At 45.4% G+C, this 18,543-nt stretch overlaps 1 protein-coding gene across 1 annotated transcript in view; it reads right to left on the bottom strand.

Moving 5' to 3' along the window:
* LOC146866925 (lysine-specific demethylase 5B-like) overlaps nucleotides 1-18,543 on the bottom strand; it is a 717,572-nt gene that overhangs the window by 524,002 nt on the left and 175,027 nt on the right. The window contains exon 4 of the mRNA XM_085618314.1: nucleotides 13,120-13,239. Within this exon, the coding sequence (XP_085474440.1) occupies nucleotides 13,120-13,239 (120 nt within the window). The remainder of the gene's footprint in view (nucleotides 1-13,119; nucleotides 13,240-18,543) is intronic.

Below are 18,543 nucleotides of genomic sequence, written 5' to 3' on the forward strand. Positions count from 1 at the left end.
AGTCGAGACTCGGAAACTAGACCCTAGGATAGTCACTACCCTTGTGAGCACCGGAGTACCCAAGTTACCTAGCCCACGGACTGCGGGTGCATAGGTGTGAACTTGCGTCGGGTTTCGTCATGGACTTCTATGGATGCCTGAAGGAAAGTTGCTGACAGGCGGTCAGTGAAGAGTGTCCGGTGGATCCCAAGGCTGGGATCAAGAAGAGAGGATACCTGCAAGCAGAAGGGACAGAGTCAAGGTCACTAGCCAGTGACCACGTGGAACCAGGAAGGAACCAGGCGATATCATGAAGATTGCAGGTGAAAGGTGAAGCTTGTCGCTGCAGCCACGGGTACCAGGAGGCGTCGAGGACGACCAGGACCAGAAGGCGAGCTGTCCCACGAAGTCTCTTGCTGTCGGCGGCGTCGAAGTCGAACTAGGACTCACCAAGCCTTGGCAAGCGGAACCCACGAAGAACGGAGGACTTGCTTCTGGTGCAGACCAGGAAGGTCTGGGGTGCTTCTCTTTTGCAAGGAAGCGGGAACCAGTCTGGAGGAGCCAAACCAGCAGTGAAGATTTCAGGGAGCGTCGTCACAAAGGCCACTAGCCAACGGGCAAGCAACCGGACAGACGCGGCAAGCAGGAAAATGCAGAAGGGCCCCACGCAGGACTCGTGGAGTGTGGGGGGCTGATCTTTGGTGCAGATGGTGCTTGGGGTTGGGGCTTCTCAATCCCCGGTGCACAACTTCGAGGGTGCCTCAGAAGCTGCGCTGGAAGATACTAGCCACTTTTCCCAGGTAGCCGGTCCCACGTCTCTCGTCGCCTCCACGGATCTCAGCTCGGCTGTGGATGTGGATCAGGGTCAGAGAAGTCTGGAAGTCAAGGTTCTGGTCGGGCTCTGCAGTCGGTCCCTCGTAGAACTTTAGCAAAGCAAAGGGTAGTCTCTTGATGGTGCCTGTTTGCACAGGGTAGCCACTCCTTGGCCACAAGGGAGATTCTTCAGTCTTCCTCTTTCGTCGAATGTCGAAGGTCCAGAGTTTCTGTTCAAGTTGCAGGTTCAGGATAATCTAATCTCCTGGGGCCCAGCTACCACTCTTATCCAAATCTGGGGGGCTGGGTTACCTGCTAGGTCACGCCTTATGGGTGGGACCTGGGAGGGGGGTGGTTACACCCCCTTCCCTTTGTCCAGTTTCGCGCCAGGTCTGGGGCTGGAGTGCCCCATCAACGGTTTGAACTGGACTATGCACGGGACACCTTGTGTGCCCCAGGCATGTCTCATTCTTTTCATCCCTCCCTGCCCCAATACACTAAGGCCTGTCTGGGGTGGTGCTCGCACCTCCCAAGGCAGGAAACCTATTGTCCAAGCCTCCCTTGCCGGGATCACTCCCAGCAGCAGGAGGTCAGACTCGTGTCTGTGGCAGCAGCATCCATTTTGTGATGCTGGGGCTCTGGTTAACTTTAACCGGGTAAGTAGGTTACAACATGTCTTCTCCCTCTAGAAGGGAGGGATAATATCCTCATCCCCAGAAATGGGATGGGGGTATTATTCCAAAGTGTTAGACACCTTACACGACATGTTTTGATAAAGCCAAACCATAGTTACCATAACCGTTTAAGATTATAAGGCACTTTAAGAGTATATGGTAGGCTATATCATAGAACAGCTATAAGGACATGGTTCCGAAAGATGCAGACAGGCTCAGCTCATGCTAGAGCACCATCTCACATGTTACCAAGCACTCTGCCTCCAGGATTGTTAAGGCCTGCCATAGGAGTGGCTGATAGGTACACATGTGTCTATATGTAAGTTAGGTATAGGAATACTACACCTAAGCAAGGAGTGATTACACGACCTTGCCCCAGCTGAGTGATCAGCCAGTTGTGTCATAATGGAAGGCCAGGCCAGGGGTGGCATAATACATGCTGCAGCCCCTGGTAGGCCTAGGGTACACCTATGCCCTGGGTACCTAAGGTACACTGTACAGGGGCCAATAAGGTGATCCTATCCAAATGGGTTATGCACCTAAAGTACATAGTATCAATTTAGAGAGAGAGCAGCAGGGCTGTGGGTCTGATTAGCAGGCCCACAGCCACATCTAAGTCGAAAACCAGTAAAGCAAAAGCAAAAAGTGGGGGTGAACATAGAAAGCAGACCCTACTCTCCTACAAACACTCCATAAGGTGCCCTCCTCCCTCGAGTCAATGATCGACACTGTCGCTACAGAACTCACGCTAATAAGAGCAGACTTCCGTAAACTGAGCACCAGAGTGTCGGATGTAGAGACAACCACAGCTAGTCTCGCTGTGGACACCGCTGCTCTCAAAAGATAGGTGCTGCACCTGGAAACCAAAAACAAAACCATGGCGGCGAAACTGGACGACTTTGAGGGCCGCTCCCGGTGGAACAATGAGCGCATTTTGAGTGTGCCGGAGGGAAGCGGGGGTCCGGCAGTGGACCTTCTTGTGGAAGACCCAATCAAAAACCATTTGAAGCCCCGGGGCCTTTCGCAGTACTTTTCGGTCGAGAGGGCCCACCAAGTCCCAGGGGGGTCAGCCCAGACCAGGTGTGCCGCCCAGACCTATCCTGGCCTGTATCTTCAACTTCAAAGATAGTGACCTAATTCTACAGACCGCCAGAGTAGATCCTCCGGTACAGTACGATCTCATTCTTTCCTGACTACACAGCTGCCGTAGCTAAACAGAGGCGTACTTTCTTGGCGATCAAGAAGGAACTCCGTTCTCGTGACCTCAAATACTCCATGATCTTCCCCTTGAGGTTGAGAGTGGTGGCTGATGGCAAGGTTTGGTTCTTCACGTCCCCGGAGGATGCCCAAGACTGGCTGGATGGGTGGCGTCAGGTCACCAATCGCGGACAATCCGGTAGAGATCACGATCGACAGGGAGCAAGTATGCCTCAATCTCAGCAACAAGAGGATGAAACCACACGTGACGGCTCCACTAAAGTTAAGTGACCAACAAACTCCACAGAACCTCTCTTAAAGACTGAGCCCCAGTCAGTGTTCCTGAACTGCATAGTTTCTTGGGAGGCAATTTATGTGACGGCAATACCCACTTGCTCAGCGTGTGTGTCCCTGACACTATGGGAATGCCGGACCAAATGCTGTGTCTAGTCCCTCAACTGTCCGTAGCCCTTAACTTTGTTTGCTGTGCTGCCTTCGGATGGTATGTTGGAACCTTGCAAGTCTTGAGTCCACCGCTGGTGATCAGTGCACGGCTGGAAGACTCACCATAACAGATAAGAAACGGGGGTTGAAGGGATTACTGGGGTGGATTCCTCCCCCACAAAGGTATTGAACAATGGGAACTATACACTCTGCAAGGTTGGGGAGGCGGGTAGTTTTTAAACTGTCATGCAGGGAGGGGGGTGGGGCAACTGTTTTTCGCTTTGAGTTTTCGTTTGTTTTTTCTTCTTTGTTTAACGTTAAAGTTCATGGTACAGCAATTCAATCTTCGGGGGATGTTGCACTTTGTATGTCAGGTACAATGCTTTGAATGCAACAGTTCTAATGTCACATGTAACCGCGCACCCTAACCCGATTATTCCCCAGACCACACGAGTCCAGAGCCTGCCATTCATATCCTGGACCGTGAATTGCCTCGGAGATATGGTAAAAAGAGGCTTAGTGCGCCAATTCCTTATTCCTTGGGTATACAGGGTTACAGTCTATATCCCTCCCGCACTCCACTCAGTGGCGCTCCTGGCACTTGACGCCATTCTGCTTCGTCTCCCTGAGGGAGAGCTAATACTGGGAGGAGACTTTAACGCGACCCTTAATGATTATCTTCACCGCGCGCCCCCACGCCCACAACACCGTTCCCATTCCAATCTCACTGACTTCCTTGAGACAATAGGCCTGGTGGACATCTGGCAGTCTCACATCCCACACGCACGCCAATTTCCATATCATTCCGGCACCCATAATAGCCTTTCTAGAATAGATCATGTCTTGTCCTAAGCTGATAAAGTAGGACGTTTTGTGGATATAACACACTTACCGCAAGGGATTTCAGATCACTCCCCCATCTCAGCCCAATTCACGAGGAACACTTCCACACACTGCTGTGTTTTCCCGATTTACCCGGGCTATCTAAAAAAAATCCTAAAATTTGTAAAGGCTTGCTCACAGCCACGAAACACTATTTCAACAAAAATGTGTCGTCGGTCCCATCGCCCCTTACTCTATGGGAGGCATACAAAGCGGTCCTACGGGGGCAAGCTATTTCCTTAATTGCGGACCACAAGAAGGAGAAGGCACACATAGTCTCCACTCTCGAACACGAGTTGCAAACACTCACGACTGCTCCGACATTCACACCTGCTCCAGCTTAAAAAAAGGAATACAAGGAGTATTTGTGGGAAGGCGCTAAAAACCGACTGACAGCCACGCGCCATACCATATAGGAGGTAGGGCATAAAGCCGGCCGGCTACTGGCGTGGCTAGACAGATGAGAACGCGCGAGCCGCTGGATAGCGGAACTCCAAACCGCGGCGGGAGTGGTGGTGACGGACCCCCAGGTTATAGTGGATACACTAGTGTGCCACTACTCTGAGGTTTACTCCCCAGCAGTTTAGATGGACCAGGAAGAGGCAGATCTGTTCCTTAAAGACATCTGTCTCCCTACGCTGGCGGAAAATGACTCCAAAATATTGGAGTCAGAGCTCACTATTGAGGAATTAACTTTAGGAATAGGGAGTGTGCAGTCAGGAAAGGCCCGGGGGCCAGATGGCTTTCCAATTGAACTATTTAAGAAGGGCACCACTAATGTCACACCCTACTTATTGGATATGTACAACACTAGCTTGGACAGGGGTGCGCTGCCTAAAGATCAGAGAACTGCAACGATTGTGGCCATACACAAACCCGGGAAACCAGCCCAGGACTGTGCTTCCTACAGGCTCATCTCCCTGATCAACGTAGAAGACAAGATTTTGGCCAAAGTTTTAGCAAATAGACTCACACCCCACCTCGCGACTTTAATTCACCCTGACCAGTCGGGACTTATGCCTGGCAAGAGAACAGCCCTGAATTTGAGGCGACTCCAGAGTGTACTAGGCCGTAAACACACGATACAGGAAGAAGCTGTGATATTGTCCCTCGATGCCCGTATGGCATTCGATACAGTAGACTGGCCATTCCTATTTGCAGTTTGGTTTCGGACCTGTGCTCTGCTCGTGGATAAAGCTACTCTATACGAACCCTCTTGCGCACGTAGTGGCAAATGGAAACATCTCCAAGGAATTCCCGTTAGGGCGAGATACAAGACATGGGTGCCCGCTGTCGCCGCTGCTCCTCGCACTGATTTTAGAGCCGCTCGCGGCGTGGATCCGACAAGACCAGATTGTTTGCAGACGGAGAGTTGAGAGGATCACATATCCATATATGCTGATGATATCCTCCTATATCTGGCGTCCCCCTACCATTCCCTACATGGTATCATAAATATCAGCAAGGCCTATGGAGAGCGATCAGGTTATACCATTAATAGGAGTAAATCCATACTGTATGGATTGCACGGCCCGATTCCCCACAGGCTGTGCGGTGGAAATAGCAAAGAGCAGCTTTAAATATTTGGGGATCCATATCACACCCGACTGAGGATTTCATTACGTTAAATCTTCTAGAACCCCTAAAAAGACTGCGCAGAGACACCAAACACTGGCAGGTCCTGCCGCTGGCACTGTTAGGACGGGCAGCACTCTTCAAAATAATGGCACTGCCCCGCTTCTTGTATGCCCTACAGAACACCCCCTACTTGGTTCCTGCAGATTATTTCCGGGACATCGAATCGAAGGTGTCTAAGCTTTTGTGGAATGGGAAACCGGCCCGAATAGCAATGTCCAAATTATTTAGTTCGTGGTATGACGGGAGCATAACATTACCCAACATACAAATGTACTACTGGGCGACCCAGCTGACCGTAATAAACCAGTGGATACACGCACCGCACACCGATCCGGCCTACCATCTAGACCGATTCACGCTAGGGATTGAGGGAATCAACCGAGCATTAGATAACACCAACCGACGGAGGGCCTTGATTGGGTCCACTAAACATACAGTTCATCTCTGGCACACGGTACACAGAAAGCTCGGTTGGAACAAAAAGATCACACAAGCCACACCCCTGCGGGATAGAGCCATGCTGGGTACACTGCGAAATAGTAAAACATTTGCACGGTGGGATGACAGGAATATAGCGCGTAGGCGATCTTTGGGCCAAAGGGAAGGTAATTCAATTCACACAAGACCAACACGAAATGGCACCTACTGAACTGTTCCGCTACGACCAGATTCGACACACATTAGAGGCAGCTATTCCACCGGACACGGTCCTCCCGGAGGCTTCCCCCTTGGAGGACAGACTGCCGACTGAGCACATGCATGAAAAAGCCACATCCCTCACATATCGAAAGATTGTCAATAATCACCCTGACCCCACACAATCCCTAAGGGAGAGATGGCAGGGAAAAGTGGGTGACATGGATGAAGCAGACTGGCAGAAGGCACTAGCATCCCCGAGAGAGGTGGCAATCTCGTCGAAATTACGCTTAGTTCAACTCAAAGTGCTACACCGAATCTGCTACACCAGGGTGACGTTATATAAAATGGGAAGGTCAGATTATCTGCTCTGCTTACGACAGTGTGGGGCATCAGGTACATTCGACCACACATTGTGGGACTGTCCTAAATTGTACTTTACTGGGAGACAGTGATGTCCACTATATCGAATGTCAGGGGCGCCTCAGTTCCTACGGAACCCAGGAGGTGTTTACTGCATATCTGGGAAGCCACAGATCTTAATGCAGCGCAAATATGAGCGACACTAGGTATAACCATAGCTAAAAGATATATTGCAAAACAATGGGGAGCTTGGAGATTGGAGTAAAGACATGGACATGGCGATGGTGGCAGAGAGAGCAGTATACCTACTAAGAGGATGCCCCAAGAAGTGGGAAAGGGTGTTGGGAAAGTGGAATGTCTTTGGAGGTAATATCTGTGCAGTACCGACCGACGATCTATCAATGGATAACCGTGACTAATCATGAACTGTATGTTGATTCCAACTGCATGAAACCTGTGCCACATTGTATAAAGCAGCATGTACCGATGTATAGATGCTACATTGTAATGTGAAGTGATCATTGGTCCCACCGATTTGTAACCCTGATGACATTTGTACCTACTCTCAATAAAAAGAATAAAAAATAAAAAAAGTTTGTAAGGCAGACGATTCCAAAATGTGGTTGAGATGTTTAAGAAGCTTTTACCACCCAAGCTCCACTAGCAAGTGTGAGGAGGATCACAAATTTCTGATCGGGGTATACCAGCAGAAGTGGTCAATCAAATAAGCAGGCCCCTGATTATGCAGTGCCTTAAAGGCGATGCAGAGGGCCGTAAAATTAATCCGCTTTTTCACTGGAAGCCAATGTAGAGCTTTGAGGGAACAACATGGCCGAGGAATATTTTGGGATACCAAAGAGCAAACAGGCAGCAGAGTTGTGCAAAAGCTGCAATTTCACAAGAAGTGCTTTATTTATACCGATCAGAAGCCAGTTACAGTAGTCAAGCCTTGACAAGACTAACGTAGAAACCACCGTTTTCTGTAGTTCTGATGGTGGGTATGGATATATCTTCCTCAGAATATTCAATGTATAGCAGGTGGATGAAGTGATCGGTTTCGCATGATGGGAGAAGGACAGGGTGGTGTCAGAAATGACTCGCAGATTCTTTGCCTTAGTGGCGGGGGGTGGGGGGGCAGCTCCAAGAGCCACCAATACGAGGACAGATGGATGGATCACTGCCAAAAAGGAGAACCTTGGTCTTATTAGAGTTCAACTTGGGGCAGTCCTCAGACATCCAGCTGCTCATCTGTCACATGCGAGCACGAAAGTTGTGAGCAGTGTCCCCAGTGTTGTTTGAGATGGAAACTATGATCTGGGTGTCGTCTGCATATGACACCATGGCAAAGCCATGATATTTGACCAGTCTAGCCAGGGGAACCACATATATATTAAGTTGGGCTCAGGGATGAGCCCTGAAGGACCCCATATGGAAGTTTAAAACTATGGGACCTGAGACCTTCCAAATTCCAAGAACTAAAATGTCTTTCAAAGTAATTACCTCACATATACCAAAGCAATTTCCGTACACCAAACGTATCTCCTTCTGGATACAATGGATTCCAAAGGGGACAGACACCTGTATAACAACATCAAGAACCAAAGCTTTGAAATGGCCTGCTCAGCAACGGAGTCCCAGTGCAGAGGTAGGTAAACAGATGCCAAAGGACCACACAAACAATAAGTGAATTGCAGCTAGAATGCACTCAATGATTTTAGTTTAAACATATGAAACTAATCCACACACTTTGAAAGAAAATCATGTGTGCACCAGGTGAGGGGCTCTGCGGGCCACCTGATTCAAAATGAAATGGAATAAACCTAGATAAGTATCCAGGAATGCCCAGTGCACTACTAACAAGCCACTGTCTAGTGTACACAAAGTTGTCAAAACCATTTATTATGCACAATATTATCGTTGTGAAAAGCGGTAAACAAAACAATTGTCAATGAGTCAGAGTTTTCAAATGAAATCTTCAAAACATGAAGTTGATTGTGATCTGCTTTATGCTTGATAGTCTCAGATGGAAATGTAGTTCAAAAAAGGCAAACGAATCAGCTTATAGTCAGCATGACAAACAAAATGCTTCACATATCCCAATGCATTTCGGGCTATGAAGTGAGCCGTTCGTCAGGGGAATCTGGAATATATCAATAATCTTATTTTAGTGAAAGGTTAAGGTGGCAAGAAACACTGTAATGATCTTTAAAAACAGAGCCCAATAGAAGGCAGAAAAAGAGAAACAAAAAAGCAAGCTAAGAGTATCCACCACATGCAGTGGCAAGAAACAAAACCAGCATCTTGCCTACTAGTGCTATAACTGGAAACCGATTGAAAACAGAAAGAAAAAGACTTAACAAAATGCGGGGACTAAATGTGAAAATCGTGAAATACGTGAAAAGCATGGGACAAAAGTGACCGTGAATCTTAAAAGTGAGTTTAAGTGAATCAAGATCAGAAGTGTACACAGCATACCTCTAACGCTAGAGTTAATGAACTCGAAGCGAAAAGCAAAACCGACGAGAAACCTGAATTGGCTGCAGAAAAAACGAAAACTGAGAACGAGTGGGCTTAACAGTGAATTGATGAGAGAGAGAGTGAAGAGTATCCATGCTACGATGCTTACCTATGACGAAATCAAATGTGTTGTTTAAAGCACATTCATAAAGGCATGACAAACACCTGCAATATACGGAATTCGTATGAATGGGGATACACGAATAATCTTGAAGCACAATAAAGTGCAGGCATATAATACAAATGGTGACTCTCTAAAAACAGTGGAGACGCGAACAACCGCAACCACAAGGAGGATACCGGCTACATCAAGTAAGCCCGCGTGTCATCTACGTCTAAATACGGAACGGTTTTAGATGGCAATAGAAATGGGACTGAAATAAGTATGAAACTTAATTGTCAGATGTAAAACATATCAGAAGGACTCGGTTGTGAGATGAGATACACTATGCATAGTAATATAAACTTAGCTCTCTGGACGTAATAGAAACTATCAATTGTTTAAATGAATTTTTAAGAATTTTTAGAAACTTGTATTTACTCTGTGTTTTAACGAATTTTAGATATAAAATGAAATGTTTTTTTATATGCCTGCTTTTATGATTTTAATGTTTAAAATCGAATAAAGCTCGTTTTGATTGATTTAAGTATGAAACCAACTTGGTGAGATCAACATAAAAATTTAAATTAAGGTGGAGGTGAAATGTGAAAATTAAAATAAAAAATGTGAGAATGAAAATTAGGGTGAGGATCCCAATTTAGCAAAAAAGAAAAGAAAATCAGAAGCTTGCATGAACAAAAATGAACGATTCAACATAATAAATATGCGCAATAATAACGGCTACAATTATATACTGTGATATGGTAAGTGAAACATAATAAATGGTTATACATCACAAATCAATCACATATGGAATCAAGTTGCATATAAAACCAAATTAACACGAAAGTAACAAAATGTCAAATGAATAGCCAAATAGATGCCAAAATACACAGTGAGTAAAAACAAAAGTATCAAAGAAATCGATAATGGTGGACCTAATCTAATACATAAAACACCTATCTAATATTCCAAAGAACGAAATAATGAATAGAATTGCAACAATGAATTCGACATTAATTTCATGAAAAAAGCAGAAATCAACAAGCACAGAAGAGCAATATCATAAAAAACAAGACAGTTCAAATTTGTCATTCAATCCTTTCAGGAAAATCGTTTCCATAAACCAAATCCAGTGAGACTCACATTGGGATAAAACTCTGGACATGTCTGTCAGGACGAGTCTCAACCAATTCAAGAACACAAAATCTTAACTGAGCAATCGTGTGGTTTTCAGCTAGCCAACGTTGCGCTAATGGGGAACTGATAGTCTTGGTCCTAATTCTGCTTTTATGTTCTGTAATGCGGGTACGGAGGACCCTCTCCGTCTTACCCATATAATGTAAATCACACAGACATTTTATCACGTAGATAACATGATGACTGTTGCAGTTGGCATTAAAATTTAGAAAAATCTTTTTACCTGAACGAGGGTGTGACAAGCATCTACCTGTGATTACATTGTTACAGTGTGAACAGTTCATACATTTATGGGGGACTTGAACACTGACTACGGGTTTGCTTAAAATTTCTTTCAAATTACGTGACCTCTTGTATGCGAATAAAGGAGGATTGGAAAAGATTCCTTTAAAGTCAGGTTCTGATTGGAGCAAATCCCATCGTAGCAAAATACTCTGATCTACTACCTGTTGAGGATAACCTCGACTCAAAAACTTCTTTTTAAAGTCTTGAATGGTCTGCAAGCCTAGCTCTAAATCTGAAGTGATACGCCCGATTCTCGTAAATTGAGAAAAAGGAAGATGACGCTTCAAGGGCGAAAGCTTTGATATAACAAAGCATTATTGCGGTCAGATTGTTTTTTTAAAAAACACTAGTCTCAATAGTAGTGCCTGAAAGTTTGAGCAAAACGACCACACAAGACATTCAGTCATGAACCACATGTCCCATTTATACTTGTACTATCGCATTAATACTTTACTGAGGGATTCAGACTTAGTCATCATAAAACATAAGACACTAAAGATATATGAAAAGGCTGTATGCAAAATGTATGAGCACTTATAAAAACAGTTTCTCACAGCATGAAAAGCATTGTGAGCAGCGGTGCTCTGAGGTTTTTCTAAATTCAATGAGGCGAATACAATCCACAACATAAGCATGGGAGTCATCCCATCTACGACACCAGTGTGAACAAGCAGGTCTCCAGTTGCATTCGCTCAAGCAACTGATCTACCTTTTGAATTTTTAAGGAGCAATTTAACAGGAAAAAAATACAAAGCTCATAAGAAAAACAACTATCTCTGGTAAAAATGAACCAAACCTACCACTACTGACCCCAGGCACCAAGGGAAATCAAAACATTGACGGCATTCCCCCCTCAAGGCAAAACATTTAAAAAAAAGGATAAAACCTACTCAAGGTGTCATGAGACGATTAGCCTGATGTACAATCACCACTCTAACAGCAACTATTCAGCAAAGCTCTAATCCGTTTTGAATCTAAAGCCAGAAAGATCAATTACTTTGATCAGAGGGTACAGAACAAAACAGGTTCTGTAGGGATAGTTATCAATAGAAGACATATCAGAAGACATATCTATGGCTCAGAGGTATAGTATTATGCATCATCAGCAGAGCACCCAGCAGACACTATAGCAATTTAAATATATAACCAGACTAGGACTGTAGAAACAGAATCTCTTAGCATCAAAAACAATTGCAAAATGTAAGGCAAAGAAAATCAGCAGGATTAAGAGCAGCATCCAGCGCTGACTCTGCCTTAAAGGAAATAGAGAAACTGGATGTCTGGATGAGAGGTCAGATATTGAGTTTCAGCCCCAAGGGCTGCTAAATTGAAGGTGCTAGTGCAGCCGCCTACACATAACTCACCCTCATTAACATAAGGAGTGTAACAAGGAAGAGGGATAGAGCTTTAAGTGGATTCTTGGAAAAGCAATATTAACTAGAGATGCAATAAAAACATTGCAAACACATGTGGCCTCTGATGTTTCCATTCATGGGATTTCTAATGCCTGCAGAGAACCTCGTAGTCATATGGAAAGACTCCCAGGGCAATTAGCGTGACTCACTTTCTGCAGCCCTCTTAGGACCAAAACTAGTGGCTACCTCAACAGTTAAAATTGTGACTTCGTAAAAATTACCAAAGTAGCTTTGGTCATCAAAGCAAAATTCCAAGCCCTATTCAGCTGCATGAGCATGCAAATCAAAAAATGAACAAAGCCCTCAAAAAAGATCCCTAATTAACAATCATTTTTCATGCTGTTTCCGAATGATAACATGTCACACGTTGCTACCATTGATTATGTTAAAATTGTTTCGTCTTTTTTTTATGGAGTTAGCTTAGATATAATATGCTTTGTTCTTTTTAACTGAATTGCTTACTTGAGCTATTGAGTCTATGTCAGGATTATGTATTTTCTTTTTTCGTTTATTAAAACTGAAGCCCATCACCATGGTAACACAATAAAGAACTACATCATCCATGGGTTCTTAGAGAAAAGGACATAAGTATCATGGCCAATCAATAAAGTCAGTCAGTAGTAATACCATCCTCAAAAAACAGCACTTCCCGTCTTTGCTGCACAGAAGCCAGATAAGCAGTATTTCTTGAGTAGTGTTATGTTACTGTTGTGGTGCATATTATGTATAGTTGTTAGTTATTAAAGGGTACAACAAAAAACAAAGCATGTGTTCAATCTGGGAAGGGTTGTTTGAGCACATTTTTTCAAGGTTTTGCTTGCAGTCAATGTTGTGCGCTATGATGTTTTTTCTACATGTAATTGGAGTTAATGTTCTGAAAGTTGCAGGATCGTCTTGAGGCACCCGACAGAACATACAAAAACAAAAATGCTGCATGGAAAAGATGTTTGAACCTTCCAAGACTATGCTCTGTTACCTTTAGAACCTCCATTTTAAGTCCACTATCTGCAGTGGGCCCGTCAGGCATCCGGAGACACTGGACAAAGGCTTCAGTGAACTGCTGCACCACAGGGAAGATGAGAGCCTTGGCTGCACCCTGATTAGGAGCGACAGAAACGGACTATTAAAGGCACATTCCATATAAAACTAATATCTTACAACTAACAGTGCAGGTAAAACAGAATAAACTTTTTAACCACCTGCAACATACAAACATTAACAGAAAAGAAAAAAATATCTGATGTGCTAAGCAAATGGGTAGTTGCACACAAATATGAGTGATATGGTAATACAATGCAATCATTTATTCAGCTTTTCTGACTAGGAGAACCTTAACCAGCAACATGGGCAGCTGTTTTAGGACAGTTTGGGTTGGGATCACCAGGTCCAGGCACAAATAGAGATTTTCTCAGTCATATGCCTGGACATGCCCTACTGTCTTGCTCCACAAAAGAACAAGCATTTGCAATGCAATAGGTCTCGCATATACGCAAGTTTGAGCTATTGACATTGTAAATTACAATGACTTATTTTTGTTTTAGTTTTTAAAACATAAATAAAAGGCATTGTCATTTACAATGCCAATAGCTTAAACTCTTGTAAATGCGAGACCTATTGCATTGCAAATGCTTGTTGGAGTTGTTAGTCATTGGTTACTGACTATCTTGTTTCATACACAATTACTTGTGCTAAACGTAGCTTCAAAAAATTCTATTCAACATTTTGTAAGGATTACATATCCAGAGGAAAAAATACCACATACTGGTCATTTTATTTTTAGACTCCCAAGTCTTATAGTTTGGCTGCTGCATTCCACAAAACGCAATGTTACCCTCTAAGACAATATTGATTAAAGACGATGCATCGTCACTGCTAACATTCATTTACTAAATAGCGAACAAGTGAGGATTTTAGAAACCGTAGCTGTCACGTTTCCTGTCACGCTGTAGGCAAGTGGCTTCTTGAGTAACTACCATGAGACCGATCAGCTAGGACAGTTCAGAACCCCGTCATTAGCCCTGGCCTAGTTAGTTTGTGGCCCATTCTGACCTCGCTCCCATGGCAGGCATGCAGCTCATACCTCTTAAAGGGCTGTTTAGTAGTGTGCACTGCCAAAGCGGCCATCAGGCTCTGAGCAGCTTCTATCATGGCGGGGTTGCTTCATGCTAAATACCATATCACTGGTATTGCAGTGGTACTAGAATGCTGTGTAGGTCAGACCCACTTCTACTCCTTTCTCTACAAAATGGTGTGGGCTGTGGTGTCCAGCTACTTCCCCAAAAAATGCGCAGAGTTTCAGAAGATGCTGGAAGCGCACAGCCCACTTGGCGATACACAGTGTTACCCTTGTAACACCTTTATGTGGATAAAAGCGGTTAGTGTAGGTGCAGTGCTTGGAGCTGTGTGTGAAAGAGTCTGTGACGCAGTGTGTTAAAACAATTTGTGGAGATGACTAGATGTTTGGGTGAGCATGTTCTGTGGAGCAGGTTTAAGTATTCAGTGACAGCTACGAGTCTGTGCGGTCCGTGGAAGTGGTGACAAACGGTAGGTACGCGTGGTTCACGAGGGTGGGCTGAGAAAATGGTGAGCGCATTCTGCAAAGTTAGTGACAGGAGAGAATGAGCATGGTTGGTGGATCCGGCCTGGAACAGATGCTGCCGTCTCTTAAGTTCACATCCATTACCGATGTGAGACGGGTGCGAAACAATAACACGGATTTTACAGTAATTACCCAAAATGCACTTCTAAATGAGAGAGCTGAAACCAACAGCAACCCAGAGCGTCACTGACGGAGGGAGGGTGAGGGATTTAGAGAGAGAGCTCTGTTGAAAATAAGTCAGAGCAACTCCGAGAGCGTTAACATTTTATAAATAGACATGTACACGATAGACAGAATACAAGACCATCGCTTACATGGTTGCATCATGAATGTGGACAGGATCCTAAACGGGGTGGGAGAAATTCAAACAATCAATGAGAGGTCTCCCAGAGAAACTAGCAACTTTGCTCGCTTTGCCGTACACACTAAGGGGTCGAGTGTAGACAGGGAGGAAGTGCCGATGGAGGTCTGCGACGGGAGGAAAACAACAATTAACAAGACAAGCCCGGCGGAGCGTGGCGAGCGCGCACTTGGGGGCGGGAGAGCGCATTCCAGGCGGGGGAGCGGACCCTTTGAAGAGGTCCCAAAAAGCAGATTGCATTGCGGCACGATGCGCGTGATTGTGCGCGTGCTAGCCATGCAATCCGCTTTTTCGGAGCACTTTTCAAACCCGCTTACAATAGTCTTGCTTCGCGATCGCTTACGCGATAGCAAGGCGAGACCTAAAAAGTATCACCACCATAAGACCTTTGTAATTCTGCTTCAGTTAAATTAAAATTATGAGTAATAATGTTTGTAGGGAGTCAATTTATGTCTCAATTTTATGCTACATTCGTAGAATGCAAAAACCGTCTTTGCTATTATTCACATTTAATGTAATCTTGCTTCAATAATGTATTAAATATACATACATTTAGAATAAAAACAATTAATACAAAAACCCTTATGTAGGAAACTATCCTTAATATACATCTGATTCACATTGGCATACCAGATCTTTTCATATCCTCAAATTTGAGACAAAAAGGAGACTGGTGGTGGTGCACACTTATTTAAGTGAAGCAGCCAATAGAAAACTCTCCAAGTGGTAGCTGTGGAGAGCAGCCTTCATGCTTAGTCCAGAAGTAGTGTTAAACAGCTTGTTTTACCAAAACTATTCAGTGTAGGTTAAACGATTAAGAATCACTCAGTGTAGTTATAAAAATAAGTATATTTATTATACACACTCACTAACACGTTAGTATATCTCCTACCTGGATATATCAACACAATACACCCAATAATTTAAATGTAAGACAGGTAAGTAGCACAAATATTTACACAAAAGGAGGTAAGGCGAATGTCAGTCGCAACATTTTTACAAGTATAATATGTGGTTGCAAAGGGAGCACAAACACTATTAAAACTGCCCTCACCCACAACAACTTGTGGCATGCTTCATCATAGGGCTGCTACTAAACGCCTCTGCGCAAGCCAACGCTAGAGGCAGAGCAATAGGGAGGGGTAGACCATACAAACAAAGAGAAGAAAATAAGAGGATCCTACAAAGGTGCAGACAGTGATTTAAAACGGACTGTGAAATATCATCATAATAGTTTTATCCCTAGATTCCCTAGTCATGTATAAAAAAAGGATATATGAAATACCCTCGGGTGGTGGTGGTGTGAGTGGATTATGTACTCACCACCCCTCCGTTCTGCATAGAGGTCAACATGTTTGTCGGGTTCCAATTCTTTAACCGGCATGCGTCAGGACAAACAGTATCCCTATGCTACTTCTCCGAAAAAAGTCCCCTTTAGTGTACTAGATATTTCTCCACCTATAAGTCTGGAGCATTCAAGTACACTTACTCATCAGAAGGTAACTATAAATAAATAGAGTAAAAACAGTGGAAGCGATCTGTACAGTTTTTAAGAAGAACCCTTCCCAGTGCACCCTGAAGAAACCCTGTGGAAGATGGAAGGTCAGAGTGTCACCCCACCCGTGGATACCCCAGGACCTTCCGAAACCGCCGTAGACCACATGGACAACTTCAGAAAAGATGCCGCTGGCGAAGGAGTCCTGTGGAATCAAAGGATGGACTCTTGAAGAGGAGTACCTGAAAGCAGAGGGGACAGAGTCTATGCCACTCGGAAGTGACCAGGAGGCACAGAAGACCAATGACCACCGATGACGGAAGATGTAGGAGTGATGACGATGACCTTGTCGCTGCAGCTGTGAGGACCAGGCAACGCTGTGGAAGGCCAGGCGCTTTACACGAGCTGTCCCATGTCAGAAGTCAAGAACCAGGGGGTCGTTTTCCAGCGGGAGAACCAATATCCCTTTTCAGCAGCAACAGATGTGGTAAACTAAGCAGGTGCAGCGTTGTGACCAGCAAGTTCCAACAGACTCAACAAATGCAAGAGTCAGAGCATGCCCCGAGCAAGCCGGGGAGCCCACTGAAGCCAAAGAAAACCTTGAAGAGGACCCACAGGCTGAAGGCACAAGAGTCGCAAGAGCACCTCAAGCAGCTCACCAAAGATGCAGGCCCGTGGTGCAGAGGATGCGGTGAGGACAAAAATCTTGGCAAGAAGAGATGCTGGAGGCTGGAGCTTCTTGTAGCCCAAAGATCTCTTAAGGACAGAGTCAACAAGTCTTGGCAACGGCAAGTCGACACGTAGCACAGGGGTTCTGTTACAGCGGTTCTAAAGAGAGATAATAGCCTCAAACATGCTGAGAAGACAGTGCAGGCTTCGAGGGAGTTGCATAACCACCACCTGTGTTGCTGAGCCTTTCGGAGTCCATAGGACGTGAGGAGCAGCAGACTGGTCAGCTTGGTTGCAGTACTTGCAGATGCAGGGGAGTGACTCCTGCACATCAAGGGAGATTCCTTTGGGTATCTGATGCCCACTGGCCTGGAGATGAACCTGGATGAAGCACAGGCACAGACTAAGCAGAAGACTGGCAAGATGACAAGACCAGGAGCAGTAGGAGTCTTCCTTGATGTAGTGTCAGTTCCAGGCGAAGTCCAACTAAGTCCAAGGTGTCCGGACGGTTGAAGTGGTTTCGGGTTTGAATCTTGTCCCACGATAAATCTGAAGAGCCACCCACAGGTAATCCCTTAAGTACCCTAGGGAGAGGGTTGGGACAATTCGAGGATCCCTCCAGAGGAGGGGCTGGACAGACGGGAAGATACTCCCATGTCCTTTGTCCAGTTTTCATGCAGGGCGGGAGCCGATGGCTCCCTGAACTTTCTCAAACTGGAGTATGCAAGGAGGGCACCAAATATCTCCTTCAAAGCAGTCTGGTGGCGCTGACAAGCGCCCCCACCCCAGCCCAATACACTAAGTCCTGTCTGGGATGTGATCACACCTCCCTGTGGCAGGAAACCTATTGTTCTGCCTTCCCCTGCTCGAGTTCAGCTCAGCAGCAGGAGGGCAGAAACGTGCCTGTGGTCAGCAGCAGCACTAGCTTGCTGTTAGACCCTGAAAGGCTAGTACTGGGAATACAGGGTTGCACCCTAGGGGAGCCCCCAGTACATGGGGTCGTACATCCAAAACAGGAATTGGTGTTGGGGTAGGATTCCAACATGTTTGATACCAAACGGACGAGTTACTTACCTTAGGTAACGATGTATCTGGTAGAGACACAGTCCAGCCGCAGATTCCTTAACTTACAATATCCGCAGGTGTCAGACTGGATCTGGAAAACTTTCCGCAGCCGCACCTCTGCGTGATGGGGGTGGCGCCGCATGGCTCTGTCCGGACGTCGTCCACAGACGCGACGTCAGTGGAGCCATATGAGCCCCTCCTGGCGCGATGA

This window comes from Triturus cristatus, chromosome 1_2 (assembly GCF_964204655.1).
Source record: "Triturus cristatus chromosome 1_2, aTriCri1.1, whole genome shotgun sequence".
Lineage (NCBI taxonomy): Eukaryota > Metazoa > Chordata > Amphibia > Caudata > Salamandridae > Triturus > Triturus cristatus.